Source organism: Telmatherina bonti (genome assembly GCF_933228915.1).
Source record: "Telmatherina bonti genome assembly, chromosome: 10".
Classification (NCBI taxonomy): Eukaryota; Metazoa; Chordata; class Actinopteri; order Atheriniformes; family Telmatherinidae; genus Telmatherina; species Telmatherina bonti.
The window spans coordinates 24894832-24921889 of record NC_136628.1 but is presented as its reverse complement, the minus strand read 5'-3'; the positions used below and the strand labels follow the sequence as shown (position 1 = coordinate 24921889).

The 27058-nt window shown below is 39.2% G+C and overlaps 2 protein-coding genes across 2 annotated transcripts; one reads left to right on the top strand and one right to left on the bottom strand.

The window, feature by feature from the left end:
- Window positions 1–3992: 3992 nt before the first annotated feature.
- Window positions 3993–8266, top strand: LOC306761552 (claudin-15-like; the record flags this gene model as incomplete). The annotated part of the gene is made up of 5 exons (XM_079247773.1): window positions 3993–4209; window positions 6973–7137; window positions 7716–7797; window positions 7899–8009; window positions 8091–8266. 5 exons carry the CDS (start codon window positions 3993–3995, stop codon window positions 8188–8190), a joined length of 675 nt encoding a protein of 224 aa, XP_079103899.1. The 3' UTR covers window positions 8191–8266.
- Window positions 8267–9074: 808 nt separating this feature from the next.
- Window positions 9075–25425, bottom strand: sat2b (spermidine/spermine N1-acetyltransferase family member 2b). The gene is made up of 6 exons (XM_079247219.1): window positions 25264–25425; window positions 25068–25119; window positions 10748–10831; window positions 10215–10316; window positions 10009–10049; window positions 9075–9814 (listed from the first exon to the last, which is right to left on the bottom strand). The coding sequence occupies exons 1-6, from the start codon at window positions 25324–25326 to the stop codon at window positions 9635–9637; spliced, it is 522 nt and encodes a 173-aa protein (XP_079103345.1). The 5' UTR covers window positions 25327–25425; the 3' UTR covers window positions 9075–9634.
- Window positions 25426–27058: the final 1633 nt, after the last annotated feature.

Genomic DNA, 27058 nt, shown 5'->3' with positions numbered 1-27058 from the left:
TGGAGTCTCTGCATGACTAATATGCTCTCAAATGACCCCTTAATCATTCTGATTAGAGGTAGAAGTCATCATTGTACAGGTGTGGCTCCAGGATCAGCCACACCTGTACAATGATCTTGGCATGAGGATCTTATAAACTTGCACCCATTTAGCTGCCATTTATACCCTCTTTATAAGTTAAAGCATTGTCAGCGCCATCTGTTCTTTTGATAGCTTAACAAATCCATCCTTCATCCATACATAATGGAACTTTATGTTACTTCATAACTAGTTCTTCATCACAGCAGCAAGATCCAATGTATAACCCTTTAATTCACTCAATGGAAAAAAAAAATTCTCACTCCATCATTACCTTTTAAAAAATGTGATTAAAAAAACAAAATAAGCAATTGAATGTTGTTGCTAAGAGTGTTCCTTGGTCCTAGCAGTGTTTAGTGATACTTTAAGCTAAATGCTTGCACGCAGACAGAGGTATGTTGTCAATATATTCTGCTCCTAAATCTAAACACCCTACATAATCTTGTTTTCCCATACCTCACTGGAATACTCAAAATATACACACCATCCAAAGACTCAGGAGAACTTCTGGTTTCTTCCTTTGTAAACCCCACTATTTGCCTAATTCCCTACTTGCTATAAATTAAATGCAACATTTCATTACAATCCAGTTCATAAAAAAATTCAAACTGACAAAGGTTATGAACCAATAATCAATAAATGAACAATTCTGCCCACATCACCAGACCCAGAGCATAAACTAAATCCCGTTCCTGTGAATTCTGCAAGGACTTCACCAGTTCAACAATAATGGATCGACCCACCACCCACATACATGGTGTTTCAAGTATCTGTACTGTTTGTTTTACTATGTGGGACAAAGCTGGGAACACAGAGTTTACTCTTAAGTTAGAGGTCATACATTGTTTCAATCAGGTATTAAAGCACCGACTTAAATGACTTAAATTATAGTGAACAAATACTGACCCTTCGGAGTTCAAATAAGGCTACGTTACTGAAACAGTTTTTGCTGAACTTAACTTCGTGAACCTGCACGACTCATAAATCTTCTTTTATCTCAGTGGAGAGTTTCATAAAGAGTTTTTTTTAGTCATCCTAATAAAAAGTAGAAGGCACCTCTTTATTTTATCTACATTTTTTTTAGACTGCAAGGACAGACGACCTGTCCAGCAAGAACCCTGCCTCTTACCTGCCAATCGCTGGCATAAAACACTTCCCTGTGACCCTGTATTGGACGAGAACAAGAAAAACTGAATGAATTCATGAATGTTTCTTGAGTGTATTATGGGAAATAGTGCAATATTATTTCCCTGTTTTCATTACCTCATAAGGTGGCAGGGTTTTCTATGAATTCCTATCATCATGATGTTAAAAGAATTTATTAAGCAGTATTTTAAGACATGCATTGAGTGTCAAGAGTCAAGATTTAAGTCATTTGAAAAAAAAAAGTGACACCTTGTTTAAATGTGTCACAGTTTTACATATCAGGGGACGATTAAAAGATAGTCAGGTCCAATGGAGGAACCAAATTTGATATAAAATATCACAATTTATTTCCTGAAATTGTGACAAATTACAGCCATTTTTGAACATTTTTCACTTAGATTTCTGTGAAATACTGATGTATGGAATACACCAACTTTATTAAGGTTACCTGAAAGAAGTTGCATATAGAACATCAAAATTAGCTAAAGATTCTCTTTGTGGCAGAGAAGGAAGCCATGAATACGAAATGGCTTCAGACCGATGCATCAACATAAGGACACTGGCTGGGTAGAGGATGGAAATGGAAAGACTTGCTTACAAGCTGAAAATGAACAAAGAAAAATTTGCAAAAGACTTAGACAAATAATTATCATAAAACAATAGAAGGTGACAGTCAATTTATTTCTTTGACAATTCAGTCTCAGGTTTTGTTGTTCATGTTGTTGTTTTGTTTCAGTTGAATATTTTTAGTTCACATTTTCCCACATATTCAATATTGTCAAATTGTAAAATACGTGATGGAAAAGAAGAACAAGGAGGGAAAATTTGTTTTTCTTCTTCCTAGGAAAAAAAAAAATTGATTCATGAATACGTAGTTAATATGTTTGTACACAAACAAAATAAACTATAAAGACAGTTTTTAAAAAAAAAAAAAAAAAAAAAAAAAGGTTTATATGAAGTTTATATGGTTGCCCATAAAGTTGGAATAAAAAAGTTTTCACTTCTTTTTTTTTTCATGACAACTGGAACAAAGTGATTTATTCTTGATAGATAGAGTGCATATCTTCTTAACTGCATCTGGTCAAAGGTACTTAATGATGTGTAAGCTCTGGATATGAATTTTAAAAAAATTTTTGTTGCTAATGAAAACAAACAAAAAAAAATCTAAATTTAGAGTCAAGAGTGTTATTAAATGCAACTACAGATGAGGAACAACATACGTCAGTGATGTCTGGTCACAAGCTAAAAATCAACGACCCTTTCAGGTTGGTTTTCTGTGAACTTTCCCTTTAAGCAGAGAGGTAACTGAGGACACAGATGAATACATTTTTCAGCTAACTGAGAGAAAGGCAAAGAAATAAAACATTAACAGACACAAGATTATGACTTAAGGCGTAAATGTCTCTTCAATACTGTAAAGACTGTATATGATAGCCCTTTGAAATGTGCCTCTGAAGACAGACCGACAAATAAAAAATGATCTGATAAGATACAGGCTGTTAACGATTTGTTAGAGCCAAACATGAGGCAAAAAAAAGACACTTTTAAAATATTTTTCACATTACTAGGGAGACTTGTGAAATACAACTATAAACTATAAGTAACCATAATTTGCATTGCATATAAGGCAATTCTTTTTTCATGAAATTGCCTATAATCTCCTTCCATATTTATATGAAACCAATTAATTATTAGGGTGTGTTGCAACAGACTGGCATTTGATCAGAACGTGCAGCACTGCACTGTGTCAACATGTACTTTTAATAAATCTATACACTAAAATTATTTACAAAGAGCAATAATTCAAACCCATGTTTTGTCCAAGAGCATTCTTGTTAATATTTAAACAGTACTGAAAAAGATTAATTCTGCCTTTAATGAATCACCTAAATCCTTCTTTCAGCTCTCAGTGTTTACTCTCCCCTGAGTTAAGCATTTCCACAGTATTTGTTTAGGAGCTGAAAATAGTCTCCCTTAAAGTACAAGCTACTATTTCATTCCTAAAAAGGGATATGGGCAGATAGAAGATATAAGAGAGCAAATAAATAAATAAGTGAATATGTAAAATAAATAAATAATTTTAAAAAAAATCTATAGATATATGAAAAAGTTAATAAAAATGCTCACTTGTAAACCTATACAACCCTAAATACCAACTTACCAGTATATGATGTTGCCAAAGTACATCTTGATTAAATTTTTGCCTGTTTTTAAAATTTTAACTTTTTCATAGACACAAACTCATTTTGATATTTTGAACCTGAGTGGCTTCTTAAAACACAATCTCTTAATAATCTAAAGTAATTTTAGGCAATTTTCTTTTTACCTTTTTTTTATTTTTAAAAAAAAATCTGTTTAAAAGACTGTGTTTTATCTAGAATTTTAAACTTGTTTCTTTTCTTTTAAATTTTTACATTTATTTATTTATACATTTAAAAAATCTAAAAAAAAAAAAGAAGGAATGAAGAAAAAAGTCAGAAAGAAAGAAAGAAAGCAAGGAAAATAGCTCCATTGTATACATATTCTTCTATTGTAACTTATCAGGCATGTGAAATGCCATCAATTTTGGGCGGGAATAGCTGGCTTAAAATGTAGCAACAGCCAACAAATCAATGTTCAAATTAGACCAGGTTTGACTGCATGAGATAAAAATGCGGACTCAGTTCTCACACTCCCAAAATGAATATCAGATACAGGAGCTGCCAATAGAGCTCCTCTGAGAGGTAGTTCATATTCCACTTAATAATTGACAGAAAATTATTTAAAAGATGAAAGAAAGCATTGAAGTTATAGCACTTTTTCTAGGTTTTGTAGGCTGGATTTTGGTTTTTGTATCACTAGAGGACCAGTATTGGAAAGAATCCACAACAGATGGGAGTGTAATAGTAACTTCCACAATCTATGAGAACCTCTGGATGTCTTGTGCAAGCGAATCCACAGGGATATACAATTGTCGTGACTTTCCATCCCTTTTTGCTCTTCCAGGTAAGTTAAATTAGAAAATGTCTTATAGCTTAATTTTACATATATTTTGTATAGCAGGATCCTAAAAGTAAGGTATATTACTATTTGCTAAATAAAACGTGCAAATTATGATGGCAGTTGAAAAAACAACTTGCTTGAGCCTTTATTATTTTGTAAATGATCATTGATGCAGTTTTATTTGATGATTCAGCGGTATTAAATAGCTGAGTGTGCACTTTTCAGTGAGCAGTGATATTGCTTGTGTAAGTACTTGTGCAATCCAAACCAATCACGTCTGTAAATTTTTTAATCCCAGATTAATGTTATTGTTGTGCAATCTCACAGGCATAATATGGATATTTCATAGAGCATAGCGCAATAGATTACATTTTGTTCTTCATGTTGTGCATAACCTGAATAAATGACACCTCTAACCAACTAAACATTATGGAAGAACTATGTGTTTCTACGGCTACAGAAAAAGTTTTAAGGCAATGTGTAAAATATTATAAATATACCTTGCTGTTCCACAAAAGACGTTCTCAGCTTTTGTTCATATAAAGTGATAAAAAAATGTCATTTTAATGACTGAAAAACTAGATCTTACTCTTAAGACATGTACATAGACATAAACAACAAAGCTCAATAGTTCCTTGCCCAGCATTTAATTTGCAACCATATGAAAAAGGAAAATATCCAGTGTTTGGCTATATCTCGTCTGCGCTCCAGTGAGCACATGAACTTGTCACTTCAAAACGAAGAAGCCTCACGATTTTAGGTTGTTAAAGCAAACATGTCTGGATTACGAAACCTGGACATCTCAGGGTCAGTAATTTGTTGACCCACCCCCCCACCCACCCATATTGCCCTTTGGTGCTCCATCCTTCAAAACCTGGACACGGGGGGACGTAAGAAGTCAGTATAATCCTATGAATAATTATTTAATACTGTTGACACAGTGTTTAAGCAAATGACTATGGGTGATGCATGACTTTCAGTCTATTGACGAGGAACAGGCTTGAAGGCTGGACTTTGCCTCTCTGTTGTTTTGTACGTTGGGTAAACATAATTTTTTGAAAAGGTTCTATAGAAATGAGGATAAGGAAAATCACAAGAGGGGTATTTGAAATTAATCATTGATTTATAGGTTTCTGTTGCACTTTATCTCAGGGATTGCTGGGATCTGGTCTGGCTCACTGAGGCTGTGTCTTCAACTTTTCTCTAAGCAAGAAGATAGTTTGCAGTTTTAACATTTATATCAGCGGATAGTTCTATACCTGCTGGACACAAGAAATACACAAAAACAATTAATCCAATAGTAGAAGTTTTTGCTTGCTTTCTGGGCTTTTTGGGCTGGGTGATGGTCGGGATTGCCCTTCCAAATCGATACTGGAGAGAATCGACAGTGGATGGTAACGTTATCACCACATCAACCATCTACGAAAACCTGTGGATGTCCTGTGCAATTGACTCCACAGGAGTTCACAACTGCCGGGACTTTCCATCTCTGCTCGCGCTAAATGGTACGTGACCACCAAAACTATCATTTGTGATAATGGTGACGCTCTGGCTTAAATACTATCCACTCACTTAATCAGAATTTAAAACAATGGCAAAACAAGACAAACTTGAAATAATATACCACACTAGCTATAATAATAAAGTGTACAAAAACTATAGCTGTACTCTTGCGTGTATATAATAAGGCAACAGTGGAATTATTATGAGAATGTCACCCTAGAAGATATTGTCTAGGTTTGCTTGATATAAATGGAGAAGTGCTGTACTTTTAGAACTAGGAAGTCTCCTCTACATGGCTTTAATGTGTGATAAACAGAATACTTGTTACATAACAAGGTGAGCGAGGGCAAACAGCAACAGCTGCAATAAACTGATAAAATAAATCCATATCAATACTGTCGTAGATATTTAAAGCACTTTCAAGTATAAATGTCCCTTCTGTCTATATCCGAGTTGGTGAGAACCTTGAAAGGTGGAATGCTGTGACTTCCTACATTATAAAGCCATGAGAGACACCTTGTCACAGACTGAAAATTACTTTCCAGCTGTAATGGGAATAATGAGTCTGATGATATGATAAATTGGAAACATTTGGGAATAACTTTGTTCTCCTTTCAAAAGGTTTTCACTATAACAAAAGAGCTATTAGTAACTATTACTTAATCTGTTAAAGATGTTTTAAAAGTCTTGTGAAAATGATGGTGATGATTTTAAGAAGCTGACCATTTAAGTGTTTTATGTTTATTTATTTTTAGGTTTGTGCTTGTACATAGGAAAGTGTGTGCTGTTAATGTGGGTGTTGTAGAGGCTGAACAAGCAAGTTTTATCACACTGGCTTTTTGTTTTCGCTGTGTAATTCCAATAAAGGTGACTGGGATTTTGAAAATATTTGTGTCTTACTACTTTGACAAGGTTCTTCAACTTGCCATTCAAGATGTTGCTCCTGGTCATAGGATACATTTTTCCCGTTACTTTTAATGGTATCAAAGTCTTGAAGGGGGCTCACACTCGTGTTTGTCTTACACAACAACAAAGAAAATGGCTCAGCCATATACAGCTCCACTGGATTGTCATATTTACAATTATTAATGTGATACTGTAAAAATAACCAAATAAGTGGACATACCTAACCATTTATTTAGAAAATGTAGTAACTTTTCATTTGTGTTTTATTTATCATTTGATATTAAATGTAAAAGATGTTTATTTGAAATGAATGGTCTTCGGCGCATATATAAAACTCTGATTGATGTTTTCACACAGGGTACATTCAAGCCTCCCGAGCCCTGATGATTGCTTCCATTGTGTTTGGGACTTTTGGACTCGTGGCGACTCTTGTTGGAATGCAGTTCTCTAAAATAGGCGGGGAAAGCTATGTTCTGAAGGGAAGAATTGCAGCCATTGGAGGGGTGTTCTTTTTACTTCAAGGTAAATACCCACCAAACCATGCCCGCTAGAACATGCATTGCATTGAATCGTTTTAAGTTAAACCTCTAGAACCTTAAAATGTCTTCACACACTAACTAATATACTTGTACTGTATATTTAACCAACGTTCCTGGAGCTTTAGGTAGGTAAACATGTCTAGCGCATTAATCTCTGTTTACAAAAGACAAGCTATCAGCAAATGTCTGTGCTGTTAAAAAGGTTATCCTTAATCTAATAAACCTTGGGTGCCTGTTAAGAAAGGTCAACAATTTCTCAGAAGTGGTCACACAACCCAAAATACAAGGTTTGCATACGTAAACTGTGAAGAAACTGGCAATCTCTTAGACCAGCACAACTATTTATCTTATCTAAAAGGTTTTGCTTTATTGCAAAAGGCTTGTACTATATCAAATGAGTTTGCTTTGCTTCACGTCACACACATAAACTGTTATTGCATTAAATGCCTTAAACTCCATTATGCCATGTAAATTTTCTTTTATTTGAAACTGCATACAAACCCTGTTGAACTCGTAAATTCACATTCAACTGATGTTTATTTTCTCTTTTGGTCTTTTAAGGGATTTGCACCATGATTGCAGTGTCTTGGTATGCAGCCAACATCACACAGCAGTTCTTTGACCAGCTTTATGCAGGAACAAAGTAAGCCACAATGAAGTGCACCAGTAATTTTGAAAGAAAAAGCTGTAATTTTTACTTTTAAAAACATGACAGATTAGAAGTTAAACTTTTTTGCACCACAGGTATGAGATCGGAAAAGGCCTGTACATTGGCTGGTCCTCAGCAGTGCTTGCCATCTGTGGAGGCTCGTGCCTGTTATGCGCTTGCAGCTTCAAGTCACCGAATGAAAAAATGTGAGTATTTGTTTAAAACCTCAAGTTCATTGCAACATTTAAGCATATTGTTCTACTTAAATCCCATCCTCTGTGCTTTAGCTCATATCTGTACCAGCCTACCTCCAGAGGACATGTGCTGTCAACTGTGGCAACAACTCACACTGCACCAAGCAACTATGGAAGAAATGCATATGTCTGAGGGGTAACTACAACAGAGGAAGAACAGACTGAGCTGAATGCTTCTCGTTAATTTTCAACAATTCTTAGCGTTACAAAATAATGAAAATTTAACATACTAAATGGTCTGACACAAGACAATAGGATATAAGATTTAAAAAAAACAACAACGCTTGATTCTTTTTTAATTATATTAGTACATGACCAGATTTTTAATTACATAAACTTCCTCTGTATAGGTTTGTAATGTGCAAAGTCTATTTTACTACTTCTTTTCTTTACTGAATGATTGTTAAAATCCTGTCACAATTAACTTTTACAATGAAAAAGTCTTTTTTATATATATATATATATATATATATATATATATATATATATATATATTTTTTTTTTTTTTTTTTTTTTTTTTATATGAACTATGAACTTTACATACGCGACTAACCGTTATATTTAATCCTGTGATCATTTTTATTCTTTTAAACGGTTGTCAAGTTGGTGTTACTATTAAAAGGGTTCCTTTTGTCATGTCCACATGTGCTTCGATCTGCATCCCTTTTATGAGATTTGACTTCAAGTCCAGAAATATCTACAATCCCCACGAAAAGAAAAAATTAAAAAATCCTGACTGGATTTAAGAAAATAAAGCTCTTATCTGATACTTTGCATTGTAGAAAATAAATCTGTGTACATCATGGTTCAATGGGAAGAAACAAAGACAGATGTTTGCAGCTGTCCCTGGCAACTGCAACTAATAACAGTGGATGTATTGGGATTATATAATGGTTCCACAGTTCATGAGGGGTTTTGCTCTTGAGGAAAATGGATTAAACAGGAAAACAAAAAACGGATGGTTGTATAGTACTATTAATCTGTAATGCTTTTGTGATTTTTTATTTTTTTTGGTGACACTTTACATGGATATATTTTCCTCCAAGTGGTTTTATATACTGTATGTTACTGTGAATATTGATTCAATTTGTGCAGTAAAAGTAAAGGAAACTGACTTTAGTTGATTTTGATAGCAAAGTTTGTAAAAGTGAATTAAATCATATAATACCCTGCAGAACATAGTCAGTTCTCTTATACTTATTTCACATGTTGCTAAAATAACTAGAACATATTTACTTTAAAATGGTGAAGTACAGTCAACATTTGAGACGGCGCTTTTCAAGCATGATGTTTGATGTAGATTGTGGGTTGATGTCACCTACTGGATAGGGATGGTGTTGCAACTGGGATGGGATATGCTCTGGTGTCTGCAATGGGATGGTCAGTGTCTTCACCAGTATTACCATATTATTATGGAAAGACTATGATTGCCATAAAATGAATTAAAATTGCTGACCTACAGAAAAGACATAACACATTAAAAACAGGTACATTATTCAATCATTAAGGCATTACTTTGTAAAAGGTTACAGCAAAAATAATGAAGTGGAACAAAGTACATGTTTCCTGGTGAGCTTCTAATCTTTAGGAGCTTCATTTGCCAAATCATCCAAACTTTGTCCATCAAAGCGAATAAAATGCCATCCTTCAGTGACAGTGAGGTCCTGAGCTCCTTTAATAGCATAGAAATTTCGAGCGGGAGTATTCCAGTCGAGCACTGACAGCTGCAGCCGCACACACTGCTTCTTTTTTCCCACCTGAGAAAGCAAATAGTCTTGAGCTTAATCGTTCACTTCATTACACTGAAGCATTTATTACTTTTAAAATGATTAAAAATGCACTTAGATTAAACATATTGTCTATCCTCTCACGAGACAATTTACCACAACTGCGGACAACTTATATTAATTGCAACGAGTGGTGACCAAATAGAGGAGTAAAACATAATTACCTCTGCAACTTTGGACAGTAAAGCCTTGCCGAAGCCATTTCCTATCGAAGAAAAACATTGTGCTTCAACATAAAGGAGGAAACATAAACAAATTTAAAATGATATTTAGAAAATAAATTTGTTCACAACATTCAGTGTGAAATTAGAGCATTTTTGTGCAGCATTTTTCTCTAGGTTTTGTTGACATTTCTGGAACATTACTGTACCTCTGAACTCTGGCATCACATAGAGGTCCTCCAAATAAATCGATCTTCCCTTCCACGTGCTGTAAGTGTAAAAGTAAAGGGCATAACCGACGATTGTCAATCCTATAAAGACAAAATTAAATAGACAATAAAAACAAGGTCAAATGAGAAACACAAGTTGTTATAAATATCATGAGTGAACTACTTTTTGTTTAGTGAATCGACAGGCTAACACTCAGTCACCAAATAAGCTAAAGCAAACAAACAATCAAGTAAATAATAACAAGAATAAAAACACTTGTGTCTGAATAAAAACATACTAGAAACACAACCTCTGCTGCCCTTGTGGGGATATTTTTTGAATACGAAAATTTTTAAATCAACCTCTGAAGGTTTGGTCAGAAATAAGTGACAGATTATAAGAGAATAGTCATAATGTAATGATATTTTTGCCAAGCTGCAACATAACAGGATGTATTTATCACTGACATCTAACAGGATCAAAGCTGAGGGCTGATGAAGAAAGACAACAACCCATCAGTTTTTATATTCACCTTGCTTAGATTTATGCTCCTCAGGAACTTCTGCAACAAGGCATTCAAAGAAGGGATTCTGGCAGAAACCGTCACGCTCCAGCTCTACACACACACACACACACACACACACACACACACACACACACACACACACACACACACACACACACACACACACTCTGTAAGTTACAATACATGAAAGTGAAAATGTATTTACCAAAAAGTAGCAATGAAATAGGGCTGCTACTAACGAATATTTTAATCATCGACTAGTCACCAACTATTGAAACAATTAGTCAACTAATTGGATCATTATTTTGTTATTTAAATTTAGCATGAGGTTGCTTTAATAATGTGACAGAAGAAAGAAGGGTACTTCAATTAAAAAATGCCTCTTTTAATCAACTTTGCTGCTGAAAAGTGAGTTTGCAAACTAAACAAAAATGTCCTGTATTATAAAACCATCTAACAGGAACAGTGATCAGTCAGTATAGGCATAAATCCATAAATAAAAAAATCTGTCCATTTCTAAGGACAGAGATGTTTTGTTTTTTTTTAGATAAAAAATAAATAATAATAAAATCAACAAATAAATTCATTGTCGACTATTTTCATTGTCGATTTTTGTCGACGTCAACAAATCATTGCAGCCCTACTATGAAATGTTTGATAATTCATTTCTTTAAAGACTATTTTTCAAGCGCAATAGTTAAATTTATTTTGAAGTTTATTATGTAAGGATTAAACAACATCAAGCAATGCATTACACAGTTTAATGCATGACACAGATTCAAGAAGACCACAATGCGCAGCAAAGTTACTCCACGAAGTGCATTTTAACTGTGTAATGCACAAATCAAAGTTATTTAATCTGATTATACCATGGTCCTACACAGTAAACATTTTATAACAACATTTTATTTTGTTTTTGCTAAACTTGCTAAATATACTGAAGTACAGGAACTATGTTATGTGGCCTTGATATAGTTTTTAAGCTAAACAATAAGCGTCAAGTTACAGCGTGTTTCTCTCAGTCACCTGTCAAAAGCCAGCTGATTTGAATCAGTTGATTAATGAGTTACTATGGTGACATCCATAACACAGTAATATTACAATGATTTAACTTGCCGAACTACATGTGCATATATACGAAAATAATGCACACCAGTTAGCATAAGAATTATCATTGACCATAGCATGAGAAGCAAACTAGTCAACTGGAGTCTACCCACATTGCACCTGTCATGAATCTGCTGCAAATAATTCTCCAGGTCAATAAATTGTCAAGTTGTAAACAAGTTAAACAATTCGTTTTATCGTCGTGATTGCAATTTAATTTTTAACCAGTAAAAATCAACTCATAGGAGTAAAAATCTCTTTCACAAGAGTCCCCTGGCCAAGACAGCAGCAGCACAAGACACATTACAACCTTTTACAACATACTAAAAAGATACTGATAACATTGTTAGGAAAACACGGACATGAACGTGGCCTGAAACACTGCCAAGGCTAAAAGGTACCCAGAGATCTAAAACAACGTGTTAAACAATGCATCTACACTTTAAGGTCGCATTTGACCATAAATTCAAGTTATCTTTAAAAGCATGTAGTGAGACCAGTCTCTTCAGACCATGGTCCTTTTCCAGGCCGTTCCAGGCAGCAGAAGCAGCGTATTTAAAAGCCTTTGTCGCGCGCTCTGCTCTGACCTTGGGACCAGCAAACAGAAAGAGGTCTTGAGATAGAAGACTATACCTGATTATTCCATGAAAAGTATATTTGAATATACAAGGAATGCCTTTCCTCACATTTCCTGGAAAGGAGAGCCAGAAGATGCTCATAAATTATAACAAACCAGTGCTTCCCTCTTCAAACAAGTCAGACCAACAAACATAAACATACAAAAAACACTCAAAGTTTTGTAGTTCGCTTTGAACCTCTGAACACCATTTTAAACTATATCAATTTCCAAGCTGATAAAATGATAAAATCCTCTCCATTATTTCCAGTCTCTCGGCTCCATTTCTCCCAGTATGGAATATAGTTCTGCTACTAGCTTCTTGTCACTTTTGGCATAAGAGATCACACTCAAGCTTTTAGTGAAAACATTACTTTCATTAGTTATACCCTAGGTACTGCATATCAAAACAATATGCCAACTGTGCCTTTTTTTGGTTAGAAACTGTGGCCGCTTTATGTTTCAGCAGTTCAAAAGGCTCTTTCAAGGAAAAAGAAATTTAGGCATTTCGTAATGGTTAACAGTATCTGCTGAAGAATTAATTTGCTTTTATTCTTCCATTTTTAGTAAACAGCAGTACGTTAGCTGTGGTTCTCTGAGCTAAGTTTTATTGATACAAATGAAAATGGATCAGTACAGTTCAAATTACATAAAAAGAATATTAATTCAAAATAGCAACTTGCTACTACCAAGCTAGTATGCAGAAGATCCTCTGAAATGTGCAATACGCAATAATTTCAACCCTTGAAACTACAAGTATCTTGCACCTTAATGAGCAGTGTGCCTATCTTGCAATGACACGCAATGTATGAAGCTCATATCATTTAATCAAGACATGTTTATTTTGCTTATTTTTGTCATGATTTCTGCTTTGCCCCAAACAAGCTGCATTCTTCCCCTGCCTGATAGTGGATTGTCCTCACCTGTGCTGCTCTCTGTTTAAACACCTGTCCTGGATCTGCTCGGGGTGAGATTGTCTGTCTTTTCTGAAGATTTCAAGCCTTGTTCATGTACCTGATTCTGAGAGAAAACCTGGTTTGACCCTGCCTGTCCCTGACCATCGTCTTTGCTATGCCCTTATTAGTATGAACTTAACAGCTGTTGCTGAACCCTGCCTGATCCTAACCCTGCCTCTTGCTTGCTCCTCAGATTTCTTCTGCTTGCTCGTGTCTCAGACTAAGTGAGGCCACCTTCAATACCATAATTATTTCAATAAATCTGTTTGATTAATAAATCTGTTTTGGGTTCTGGCTTCCTAAACAATTTTTTTTATCACAATTAATTAACAAGTTACTTCAATAATGATTACTTAGCTATTTGTTTTATTTGCTGCAAATTTTTTTCAAGAGGACTCTAATCAAAATCAAAATTGGCAAGAGCAGGATTATGTAATTGGTTCTGAATGTTGGTTTTGATGACTTCCTCTGCCCATCATTTATTTTCAATTCAAGGTAAGTGCCATGTACAGCCTCAAAATGTCATGAAGTTGAAAATATTTTAAGTGATTTCAGAACTGAATTTTATCAGATTAAAAGATGTTGATTCATGTGGTTTGCATCCAAGCAAAATTTTCTGCATAAAAAGACTAATAAAAACTTTACCTTTTCATCCTGATGTATGAAGTCTCCCCAGAACTTTTTAAGCATACCATTGATTCCCCTACTTTCAACAGCACTGCTGCTCATATTTTTCATACCATGCATTGATGAGAGAGGAAAAACAACAACAAAAAAAAAAGCTCACACTGAACTTCCCATCCTATGTCTTCAGCATAACACCTCCCCATCTGCAGCACCAATCTCCTTTGTTTCAAACATATCTGTATGCATGGTAAATTTCCCTGTGTATGTAACTTTTCCAGCATCAAACAGTACACACAGGTCTCAGATTATGAGATCCAAATGTAGTTCACAACACCAGCACTGCACTACAATGCAGCTGACTGTACTCCTTTTTCTGTTGATAACTACTGCATTCTGTGTATAATCACACACGTTTGGTTAAGATGTTTATCTTATCTCAAACTATTTAATACTTAACGTTCCTGTCAGCCATGGCTGAAAAACCTGTTGACACATTCAGTATATGGCTCGACTCAGCATAAAGCACAGGTGCGTTTCCTTACATGTAGGAGGGCGACATCTGGTGACCCTTTAATGTAACTGATCTATTATCAGTAAAATTAGGTCAATATCTGTTTTAATTAGGCCCGAGCACCTTGGCGGTGCGAAGGCCTATTGTAATTGCAGTGTTTATTAGGCCCGAGCACCTTGGCGGTGCGAAGGCCTATTGTAATTGCAGTGTTTATTATTATTATTATTATTTTTATTCGGACACTTCGCGTGCTTTTTTGGAGGCCTGAACGTGCTCGAAAACTCACCAAATTTTGCGTACCCCCCCAAGGGAATACGAAAAATTTGATATTTTGAGGTGCTCCAGAATGTTTGGGCGAAACTGAAGGAGAGCGCCACCTATTTTAGGTGCCCCGCCACTGCATGTCGTTAATCTTTATGAAAATTCATACACATGATCTACATGCTAGGGCGAACAAAAAATCCTTTTAATGTCATGGTGAAATGTCGACAGGAAGGCGGCCATTTTAGGTCAAAGTCAATATTTTGGCGTTTTAGCACCTCGCATTTTAACGAACTCGTCCTAGAGCTTTTAACCCACTGAGCCACAAATTGTTCAGGATGTTCAGGAGGCATGTGTGATTAAATGTTGTGTTATTTCTTCTAATAGGAGACTTAGTTTACGAGGGGCGGGGCCTCAAAGTTTGATGTCTCGCCAGGAAAAATTAAACGGATATAACTCCCACATAAAGCAACATTTCTGCACCACATTTGCTAGATATGATGGCAGTCCGCTCCTACAGAGTTCTATATGCCAATATTTTGATTATGAAATAGCCACGCCCCCTGGAGGTCAAAAGTGTTGTTTTTTGCTCACACACCCATAACTCTGGCTTGGTGGACACCACATGGCCCAAATTCTCTCAGGCATCACAAAACATGTTGGTGAAGAGATCTGGTAAAGGACGTTGCTCTACGCTGCACGGCGTGCCCGTGACGCCATGGCAAAGTTCCATGCGGCGGCGTGACATCATAAATCACTATAAAATTGTCAATTTTGATCTGATCACCCTAAAACTTATAGGGATTAATAAGGGAACGGTCCTGAACAGATTAATGTGACCATTGCTGGTGTAGACCTAAGCTCCGCCCACTTACAACAGGAAGTGGTTTTTTCCACGTTTGAGGGTCATGCTTCTAAGCAAATGGTCCCAAATACTTGAGCCTCCTCCAAAACATGTCAAACCCTTTCATGATGCCACAATAAAAACCTCAAGTTGCTACGCTAAACAGGACATGGCGAATGGCGGTCCAACGCCATGAAACAGGAAGTACCTGTGACCAAGCCATGGAACCTTGGACCGCCACCAAACTTGCCATGATTGATGACAGTAAGGCCCTGAACTAAGCCCCATTGAAACATTATGGAATAAATGGAGCATGTCTCCATAGCGCCCCCTACAATATTTCATTCAATCAGCCCCGCCCACTACATGGACCGACATGGATAAAATTCAGCACAGTTGTAGAAGCTTCCAGTACCTTCAAAAAAGTCTCTTGGACATATGGGCTAAATTCAACAGGAAGTCGGGCATTTAGAAAAAGGTGCCATTTTTGGGGTCATTTCTTTGCCATGCATTTTAAACAACTCCTCCTAGGGATATTGTCCAACTGACACCCAACTTGCACAGGATGCTCAGGAGGCATGTGTGATTTAAAGTTGTGTTATTTCTTCTAATAGAAGATTTAGTTTAGGAGGGGCGGGCCCTCAAATTTTATGTCTCATTAACAAAGACTTATTGCTAAAACTCCCACATAAAACAACATATCAGCACAGGAATCGACCCATTTGATGCCAGTCCCATGATGAACAAAATATACAATGCAATAATATGACTCTGAACTAGCCCCACCCCTTGGGAACAACAAGTGTCTGATATCATGAACCAGGAAGTACCTGTGACAAAGCCGTGAAATTGTTGATCTTCACCATACTTGCCATGAGTCATGACAGTTATGTCCTTAATAGAGTAAAATTACAATATAGTGGAGAAGATCGTAAATGGCTCCATAGCGCCCTCTACAATATTTCAATCAATCAGCCCCGCCCACTACATTGACTGACATGGATATGATTCAGAAAACTTGTAGACCCTCCCAGTACCTTCAAAAAAGTCTCTTGGACATATGGGCTAAATCCAACAGGAAGTCGGCCATTTTGAAAAGAGTGCCATTTTTGGGGTCATTTCTGTCATTTTCTTTGCCATGCATTTTGAGGAACTTCTCCTAAGAATTTTGTCCAACTTTAACCCAAATGAGTCAGGATGCTCAAGAGACATGTGTGATTAAAAGTTGTGCTATTTCTTTTAATAGGGGATATCGTTTAGGAGAGGCGGGGCAGCAAAGCTGATGTGATGCAATGAAAAGGAAAACTGACATAACTCCCACAAAAAACAACCGACCTGCACCAAATTCACTACAGATGATGCCAGTCATATCCTTCACATTTGTGCATGTCAATAATTAGATTATAAGTTAGCCCCGCCCCTTGGTGACAGGAAGTGTCCCTTCATAAGGCCTAAATGGCCTGAAGTGCAGTCTGGCTGCACTTTAGGTTGAGAGAGGCATGGGAAGGATGTTGGCAGGGGAGGCGGTGGCATTATGCCGAGCGGCGCCATGGTGCGAGGGCCTATATCACCGCTTGCGGTTTTAATTATTATTATTATTATTAGGCCCGAGCACCTTGGCGGTGCGAAGGCCTATTGTAATTGCAGCGTTTATTATTAGGCCCGAGCACCTTGGCGGTGCGAAGGCCTATTGTAATTGCAGTGTTTATTATTATTATTATTATTATTATTATTATTATTATTATTATTAGGCCCGAGCACCTTGGCGGTGCGAAGGCCTATTGTAATTGCAGTGTTTATTATTATTATTATTATTATTATTATTTTTATTCGGACACTTCGCGTGCTTTTTTGGAGGCCTGAACGTGCTCGAAAACTCACCAAATTTTGCGTACCCCCCCAAGGGAATACGAAAAATTTGATATTTTGAGGTGCTCCAGAATGTTTGGGCGAAACTGAACGAGAGCGCCACCTATTTTAGGTGCCCCGCCACTGCATGTCGTTAATCTTTATGAAAATTCATACACATGATCTACATGCTAGGGCGAACCAAAAATCCTCTTAATGTCATGGTGAAATGTCGACAGGAAGGCGGCCATTTAAGGTCAAAGTCAATATTTTGGCGTTTTAGCACCTCGCATTTTAACGAACTCGTCCTAGAGCTTTTATCCCACTGAGCCACAAAATGCTCAGGATGTTCAGGAGGCATGTGTGATTAAATGTTGTGTTATTTCTTCTAATAGGAGACTTAGTTTACGAGGGGCGGGGCCTCAAAGTTTGATGTCTCGCCATGAAAAATTAAACGGATATAACTCCCACATAAAGCAACATTTCTGCACCACATTTGCTAGATATGATGGCAGTCCCCTCCTACAGAGTTCTATATGTCAATATTTTGATTATGAAATAGCCACGCCCCCTGGAGGTCAAAAGTGTTGTTTTTTGCTCACACACCCAGAACTCTGGCTTGGTAGACACCACATGGCCCAAATTCACTCAGGCATCACAAAACATGTTGGTGAAGAGATCTGGTAAAGGACGTTGCTCTGTGCTGCACGGCGTGCCCGTGACGCCATGGCGAAGTTCCATGCGGCGGCGTGACATCATAAATCACTATAAAATTGTCAATTTTGATCTGATCACCCTAAAACTTATAGGGATTAATAAGGGATCAGTCCTGAACAGATTAATGTGACCATTGCTGGTGTAGACCTAAGCTCCGCCCACTTACAACAGGAAGTGTTTTTTTCCACGTTTGAGGGTCATGCTTCTAAGCAAATGGTCCCAAACACTTGAGACTCCTCCAAAACATGTCAAACCCTTTCATGATGCCACAATAAAAACCTCAAGTCGCTACGCTAAACGGGACATGGCGAATGGCGGTCCAACGCCATGAAAAAGGAAGTACCTGTGACCAAGCCATGGAACCTTGGACCGCAACCATACTTGCCATGACTGATGACAGTAAGGCCCTGAACTAAGCCCCATTGAAACATAATGGAATACATGGAGCATGTCTCTATAGCGCCCCCTACAAAATTTCAATCACTCAGCCCCGCCCACTACATGGACCGACATGGATAAAATTCAGCACAGTTGGAGAACCTTCCAGTACCTTCAAAAAAGTCTCTTGGACATATGGGCTAAATTCAACAGGAAGTCGGGCATTTTGAAAAAGGTGCCATTTTTGGGGTCATTTCTTTGCCATGCATTTTAAACAACTCCTCCTAGGGATATTGTCCAACTGACACCCAACTTGCACAGGATGCTCAGGAGGCATGTGTGATTTAAAGTTGTGTTATTTCTTCTAATAGAAGATTTAGTTTAGGAGGGGCGGGCCCTCAAAGTTTGATGTCTCATTAACAAAGACTTATTGCTAAAACTCCCACATAAAACAACATATCAGCACAGGAATCGACCCATTTGATGCCAGTCCCATGATGAACAAAATCTACAATGCAATAATATGACTCTGAACTAGCCCCACCCCTTGGCAACAAGAAGTGTCTGATATCATGAACCAGGAAGTACCTGTAACAAAGCCATGAAATTGTTGATCTTCACCATACTTGCCATGAGTCATGACAGTTATGCCCTTAATGGAGTAAAATTGCAATATAGTGGAGAAGATCGTAAATGGCTCCATAGCGCCCCCTACAATATTTTAATCAATCAGCCCCGCCCACTACATTGACTGACATGGATCAAATTCAGCTCGATTGTAGACCATCCCAGTACCTTCAAAAAAGTCTCTTGGACATATGGGCTAAATCAAACAGGAAGTCGGCCATTTTGAAAAAGGTGCCATTTTTGGGGTCATTTCTGTCATTTTCTTTGCCATGCATTTTGAGAAGTTCCTTCTAAGAATTTTATCTAACTTTAACCCAAATGAGTCAGGATGCTCAAGAGGCATGTGTGATTAAAAGTTGTGTTATTTCTTTTAATAGGGGATATCGTTTAGGAGAGGCGGGGCAGCAAAGCAGACGTGATGCAATGAAAAGGAAAACTGACATAACTCCCACAAAAAACAACCAACCTGCACCAAATTTGCTACAGATGATGTCAGTCATGTCCTTCACATTTCTATATGTCAATAATTAGATTATTAGTTAGCCCCGTCCCTTGGTGACAGGAAGTGACCGTTCATAAGGCCTTAACAGCCTGAAGTGCAGTCTGGCTGCACTTTAGGTTGAGAGAGGCATGGGAAGGATGTTTGCAGGGGAGGCGGTGGCATTATGCCGAGCGGCGCCATGGTGCGAGGGCCTATATCACCGCTTGCGGTTTTAATTATTATTATTATTTTTATTCGGACACTTCGCGTGCTTTTTTGGAGGCCTGAACGTGCTCGAAAACTCACCAAATTTTGCGTACCCCCCCAAGGGAATACGAAAAATTTGATATTTTGAGGTGCTCCAGAATGTTTGGGCGAAACTGAATGAGAGCGCCACCTATTTTAGGTGCCCCGCCACTGCATGTCATTAATCTTTATGAAAATTCATACACATGATCTACATGACAGGGCGAACAAAAAATCCTCTTAATGTCATGGTGAAATGTTGACAGGAAGGCGGCCATTTTAGGTCAAAGTCAATATTTTGGCGTTTTAGCACCTCGCATTTTAACGAACTCGTTCTAGGGCTTTTATCCCACTGAGCCACAAATTGCTCAGGATGTTCAGGAGGCATGTGTGATTAAATGTTGTGTTATTTCTTCTAATAGGAGACTTAGTTTACGAGGGGCGGGGCCTCAAAGTTTGATGTCTCGCCATGAAAAATTAAACGGATATAACTCCCACATAAAGCAACATTTCTGCACCAAATTTGCTAGATATGATGGCAGTCCCCTCCTACAGAGTTCTATATGTCAATATTTTGATTATGAAATAGCCACGCCCCCTGGAGGTCAAAAGTGTTGTTTTTTGCTCACACACCCATAACTCTGGCTTGGTGGACACCACATGGCCCAAATTCACTCAGGCATCACAAAACATGTTGGTGAAGAGATCTGATAAAGGACGTTGCTCTACGACGCACGGCGTGCCCGTGACGCCATGGCAAAGTTCCATGCGGTGGCGTTAAATCATAAATCACTATAAAATTGTCAATTTTGATCTGATCACCCTAAAACTTATAGGGATTAATAAGGGATCAGTCCTGAACAGATTAATGTGACCATTGCTGGTGTAGACCTAAGCTCCGCCCACTTATAACAGGAAGTGTTTTTTTCCACGGTTGAGGGTCATGCTTCTAAGCAAATGGTCCCAAACACTTGAGACTCCTCCAAAACATGTCAAACCCTTTCATGATGCCACAATCAAAACCTCAAGTCGCTACGCTAAATGGGACATGGCGAATGGCGGTCCAACGCCATGAAACAGGAAGTACCTGTGACCAAGCCATGGAACCTTGGACCGCCACCAAACTTGCCATGACTGATGACAGTAAGGCCGTGAACTAAGCCCCATTGAAACATTATGGAATAAATGGAGCATGTCTCCATAGCGCCCCCTACAAAATTTCAATCAATCAGCCCCGCCCACTACATGGACCGACATGGATAAAATTCAGCACAGTTGGAGAACCTGCCAGTACCTTCAAAAAAGTCTCTTGGACATATGGGCTAAATTCAACAGGAAGTCGGCCATTTTGAAAAAGGTGCCATTTTTGGGGTCATTTCTTTGCCATGCATTTTAAACAACTCCTCCTAGGGATATTGTCCAACTGACACCCAACTTGCACAGGATGCTCAGGAGGCATGTGTGATTTAAAGTTGTGTTATTTCTTCTAAGAGAAGATTTAGTTTAGGAGGGGCGGGCAATCAAAGTTTGATGTCTCATTAACAAAGACTTATTGCTAAAACTCCCACATAAAACAACATATCAGCACAGGAATCGACACATTTGATGCCAGTCCCATGATGAACAAAATCTACAATGCAATAATATGACTCTGAACGAGCCCCACCCCATGGCAACAACAAGTGTCTGATATCATGAACCAGGAAGTAACTGTAACAAAGCCATGAAACCTTTGATCTTCACCATACTTGCCATGAGTCATGACAGTTATGTCCTTAATAGAGTAAAATTAAAATATAGTGGAGAAGATAGTAAATGGCTCCATAGCGCCCCCTACAATATCTCAATTAATCAGCCCCGCCCACTACATCGACTGACATGGATATGATTCGGGACACTTGTAGACCCTCCCAGCACCTTCAAAAAAGTCTCTTGGACATATGGGCTAAATCAAACAGGAAGTCGGCCATTTTGAAAAAGGTGCCATTTTTGGGGTCATTTCAGTCATTTTCTTTGCCATGCATTTTGAGAAATTCCTTCAAAGAATTTTATCCAACTTTAACCCAAATGAGTCAGGATGCTCAAGAGGCATGTGTGATTAAAAGTTGTGCTATTTCTTTTAATAGGGGATATCATTTAGGAGAGGCGGGGCAGCAAAGCAGATGTGATGCAATGAAAAGGAAAACTGACATAACTCCCACAAAAAACAACCAACCTGCACCAAAATTACTACAGATGATGCCAGGCATATCCTTCACATTTGTGCATGTCAATAATTAGATGATAAGTTAGCCCCGCCCCTTGGTGACAGGAAGTGACCCTTCATAAGGCCTAAATGGCCTGAAGTGCAGTCTGGCTGCACTTTAGGTTGAGAGAGGCATGGGAAGGATGTTGGCAGGGGAGGCGGTGGCATTATGCCGAGCGGCGCCATGGTGCGAGGGCCTATATCACCGCTTGCGGTTTTAATTATTATTATTATTATTATTATTATTTTTATTCGGACACTTCGCGTGCTTTTTTGGAGGCCTGAACGTGCTCGAAAACTCACCAAATTTTGCGTACCCCCCCAAGGGAATACGAAAAATTTGATATTTTGAGGTGCTCCAGAATGTTTGGGCGAAACTGAACGAGAGCGCCACCTATTTTAGGTGCCCTGCCACTGCATGTCGTTAATCTTTATGAAAATTCATACGCATGATCTACATGCTAGGGTGAACAAAAAATCCTCTTAATGTCATGGTGAAATGTCGACAGGAAGGCGGCCATTTTAGGTCAAAGTCAATATTTTGGCGTTTTAGCGCCTCGCATTTTAACGAACTCGTCCTAGAGCTTTTATCCCACTGAGCCACAAATTGCTCAGGATGTTCAGGAGGCATGTGTGATTAAATGTTGTGTTATTTCTTCTAATAGGAGACTTAGTTTACGAGGGGCGGGGCCTCAAAGTTTGATGTCTCGCCATGAAAAATTAAACGGATATAACTCCCACATAAAGCAACATTTCTGCACCAAATTTGCTAGATATGATGGCAGTCCCCTCCTACAGAGTTCTATATGCCAATATTTTGATTATGAAATAGCCACGCCCCCTGGAGGTCAAAAGTGTTGTTTTTTGCTCACACACCCATAACTCTGGCTTGGTGGACACCACATGGCCCAAATTCACTCAGGCATCACAAAACATGTTGGTGAAGAGATCTTATAAAGGACGTTGCTCTACGCTGCACGGCGTGCCCGTGACGCCATGGCGAAGTTCCATGCGGCGGCGTGACATCATAAATCACTATAAAATTGTCAATTTTGATCTGATCACCCTAAAACTTATAGGGATTAATAAGGGATCAGTCCTGAACAGATTAATGTGACCATTGCTGGTGTAGACCTAAGCCCCGCCCACTTACAACAGGAAGTGGTTTTTTCCACGTTTGAGGGTCATGCTTCTAAGCAAATGGTCCCAAACACTTGAGACTCCTCCAAAACATGTCAAACCCTTTCATGATGCCACAATCAAAACCTCAAGTCGCTACGCTAAACGGGACATGGCGAATGGCGGTCCAACGCCATGAAACAGGAAGTACCTGTGACCAAGCCATGGAACCTTGGACCGCCACCAAACTTGCCATGACTGATGACAGTAAGGCCCTGAACTAAGCCCCATTGAAACATTATGGAATAAATGGAGCATGTCACCATAGCGCCCCCTACAAAATTTCAATCAATCAGCCCCGCCCACTACATGGACCGACATGGATAAAATTCAGCACAGTTGGAGAACCTGCCAGTACCTTCAAAAAAGTCTCTTGGACATATGGGCTAAATTAAACCGGAAGTCGGCCATGTTGAAAAATGTGCCATTTTTGGGGTCATTTCTTTGCCATGCATTTTAAACAACTCCTCCTAGGGATATTGTCCAACTGACACCCAACTTGCACAGGATGCTCAGGAGGCATGTGTGATGTAAAGTTGTGTTATTTCTTCTAATAGAAGATTTAGTTTATGAGGGGCGAGCCCTCAAAGTTTGATGTCTCATTAACAAAGACTTATTGCTAAAACTCCCACATAAAACAACATATCAGCACAGGAATCGACACATTTGATGCCAGTTCCATGATGAACAAAATATACAATGCAATAATGGGACTATGAATTAGCCCCACCCCTTGGCAACAACAAGTGTCTGATATCATGAACCAGGAAGTACCTGTAACAAAGCCATGAAATTGTTGATCTTCACCATACTTGCCATGAGTCATGAAAGTTATGCCCTTAATAGAGTAAAATTAAAATATAGTGGAGAAGATAGTAAATGGCTCCATAGCGCCCCCTACAATATTTTAATTAATCAGCCCCGCCCACTACATTGACTGACATGGATATGATTCGGGAAACTTGTAGACCCTCCCAGTACCTTCAAAAAAGTCTCTTGGACATATGGGCTAAATCCAACAGGAAGTCGGCCATTTTGAAAAGGGTGCCATTTTTGGGGTAATTTCTGTCATTTTCTTTGCCATGCATTTTGAGGAACTTCTGCTAAGAATTTTGTCCAACTTTAACCCAAATGAGTCAGGATGCTCAAGAGGCATGTGTGATTAAAAGTTGTGCAATTTCTTTTAATAGGGGATATCATTCAGGAGAGGCGGGGCAGCAAAGCAGATGTGATGCAATGAAAAGGAAAACTGACATAACTCCCACAAAAAACAACCAACCTGCACCAAATTTGCTACAGATGATGCCAGTCATATCCTTCACATTTCTGTATTCCAATAATTAGATGATAAGTTAGCCCCGCCCCTTGGTGACAGGAAGTGACCCTTCATAAGGCCTAAATGGCCTGAAGTGCAGTCTGGCTGCACTTTAGGTTGAGAGAGGCATGGGAAGGATGTTGCCAGGGGAGGCGGTGGCATTATGCCGAGCGGCGCCATGGTGCGAGGGCCTATATCACCGCTTGCGGTTTTAATTTTGTTTGTTACCGTTGGTCAAAATGTCTGTAAAATTTTGAAAAAATAAAAATGTGTAAAAGCCTTTAAGTTGCCCTGCTGGATTAAAGTATTTCCATTTAAATCTAATCAGTTTACCTTTTCTTTCCCAGATTTATTTATAGTTGAATTACCTTCATGGGCTATCTTCACTTGGTCGGGCATTTTTTCAAAAACCGCAAGTTCCTGTAAAATAATTTGATATTATCATACGTGGAAACCCGCGGTAAATTATTTTATAAAAATTCGCCAAGAAACCTAATAATTAACCTGAACATACCGTTACAGGAACTGAAGCAGAGCAGTTAGCTAGCACTGCCGCCGACTTACCATTATCATCCGGGATATTTCTTTACAGTCTTCCTTTGTTGCAGCTCGTATTCTGGCGTTCATGTCTGCTGCAGAAGAAACAGCAGCTCTTTATTTTACAGAACTGTGACAAACGAAAGTTCAACAGGATCCCTCTGGAGAGACAGAGTGGACTTTCAGCGGTTTTTTTTTCTTTCTTTTTTTAATTCCGGAAACGGAATCAGTCGAGTGTCCTTTCATAATAACATAGAATTCCCGACTTGTTTAATTACTGTAACTAACAGGTGCTGAACCTCGATGACTTTAGTTTTAGGTCATTCAACTTAAAAAAAAATAAATAAATAATTTTAAAGTAACGTGTTTTTTCAACTGTAGTCCTGTTAAAGAATATAAATTTCCCCCTATTTCGTTAACAGAAATAAGCTGTAGTCTACCTCTACAATATTCTGTCATTTACATGTTACAGACATCATCAAGGAGTGTATACACTGGTAACCTTGTCAGCAGTGCAGTAATGAAATTCATAATTTCAAAACCCTTTTTTTCCCAAGCAGTGCATACATCATCTCCCTGAGCCGTCACCTTATCGTGGTGGAGGGGTTTGTGCGTCCCGAAGATCCTAGCAGCTATGTTGTCGGGGGCTTTATGCCCCTGGTAGGGTCACCCATGGCAAACAGGTGTCTAGGGGAGGGACCAGACCAAGCACGGCTCATAGACCCCTATGATGACGACCAACCTGGGCATGAATGTTCCCTTGCCCAGACGCGGGTTACCGGGACCCCCCTCTGGAGCCAGGCCTGGAGGCGGGGTACGAGAGCGAGCGTCTGGTGGCCGGGCCTTCGCCCATGGGGCCCGGTCGGGCTCAGCCTGAAAGGGTTACATGGGCCCCACCTCCCGTGGGCTCACCATCTGCGGGAGGAGCCGTAGGGGTCGGGTGCAATGTGAGCTGGGCGGCAGCAAGGGGTGGGGACCCTGGCGGTCCGATCCCCGGCTGCAGAAGCTGGCTCTAGGGACGTGGAACGTCACCTCTCTGGTGGGGAAGGAGCCTGAGCTTGTGCGCGAGGTTGAACGATTCCGACTAGATATAGTTGGACTCACCTCGACGCATGGCTTGGGCTCTGGAACCAGTACCCTCGAGAGGGGCTGGACCTTCTTCCACTCTGGAGTTGCTCATGGTGAGAAGCGCCGAGCAGGTGTGGGCATTCTCATCAGCCCCCAGCTTGGTGCTTGCACGTTGGGGTTTACCCCGGTGGATGAAAGGGTAGTTTCCCTCCGCCTCTGGGTGGGGGGGACGGGTCCTGACTGTTGTCTGTGCTTATGCACCGAACAGCAGTTCAGAGTACCCACCCTTTCTGGGGTCCTTGGAGGGAGTGCTGGAGGGTGCTCCTTCTGGGGACTCCATTGTTCTGCTGGGGGACTTCAATGCTCACGTGGGCAATGACAGTGAGACCTGGAGGGGAGTGATTGGGAGGCATGGTCCCCCCCCTCTGAACCCAAATGGTGTTTTGTTATTGGACTTCTGTGCTCGTCATGGATTGTCTATAACGAACACCATGTTCCAGCATAAGAGTGTCCATATGTACACCTGGCATCAGGATTCCCTGGGCCACAGTTCAATGATCGACTTTGTAGTCGTATCGTCGGACCTGCGGCCACATGCCTTGGACACTCGGGTGAAGAGGGGGGCGGAGCTGTCAACTGATCACCACCTGGTGGTGAGTTGGCTCAGATGGTGGGGGAGGAAGCCGGTCAGAGCTGGCAGGCCCAAACGTGTTGTGAGGGTCTGCTGGGAACGTCTGGCTGAGTCCCCTGTCAG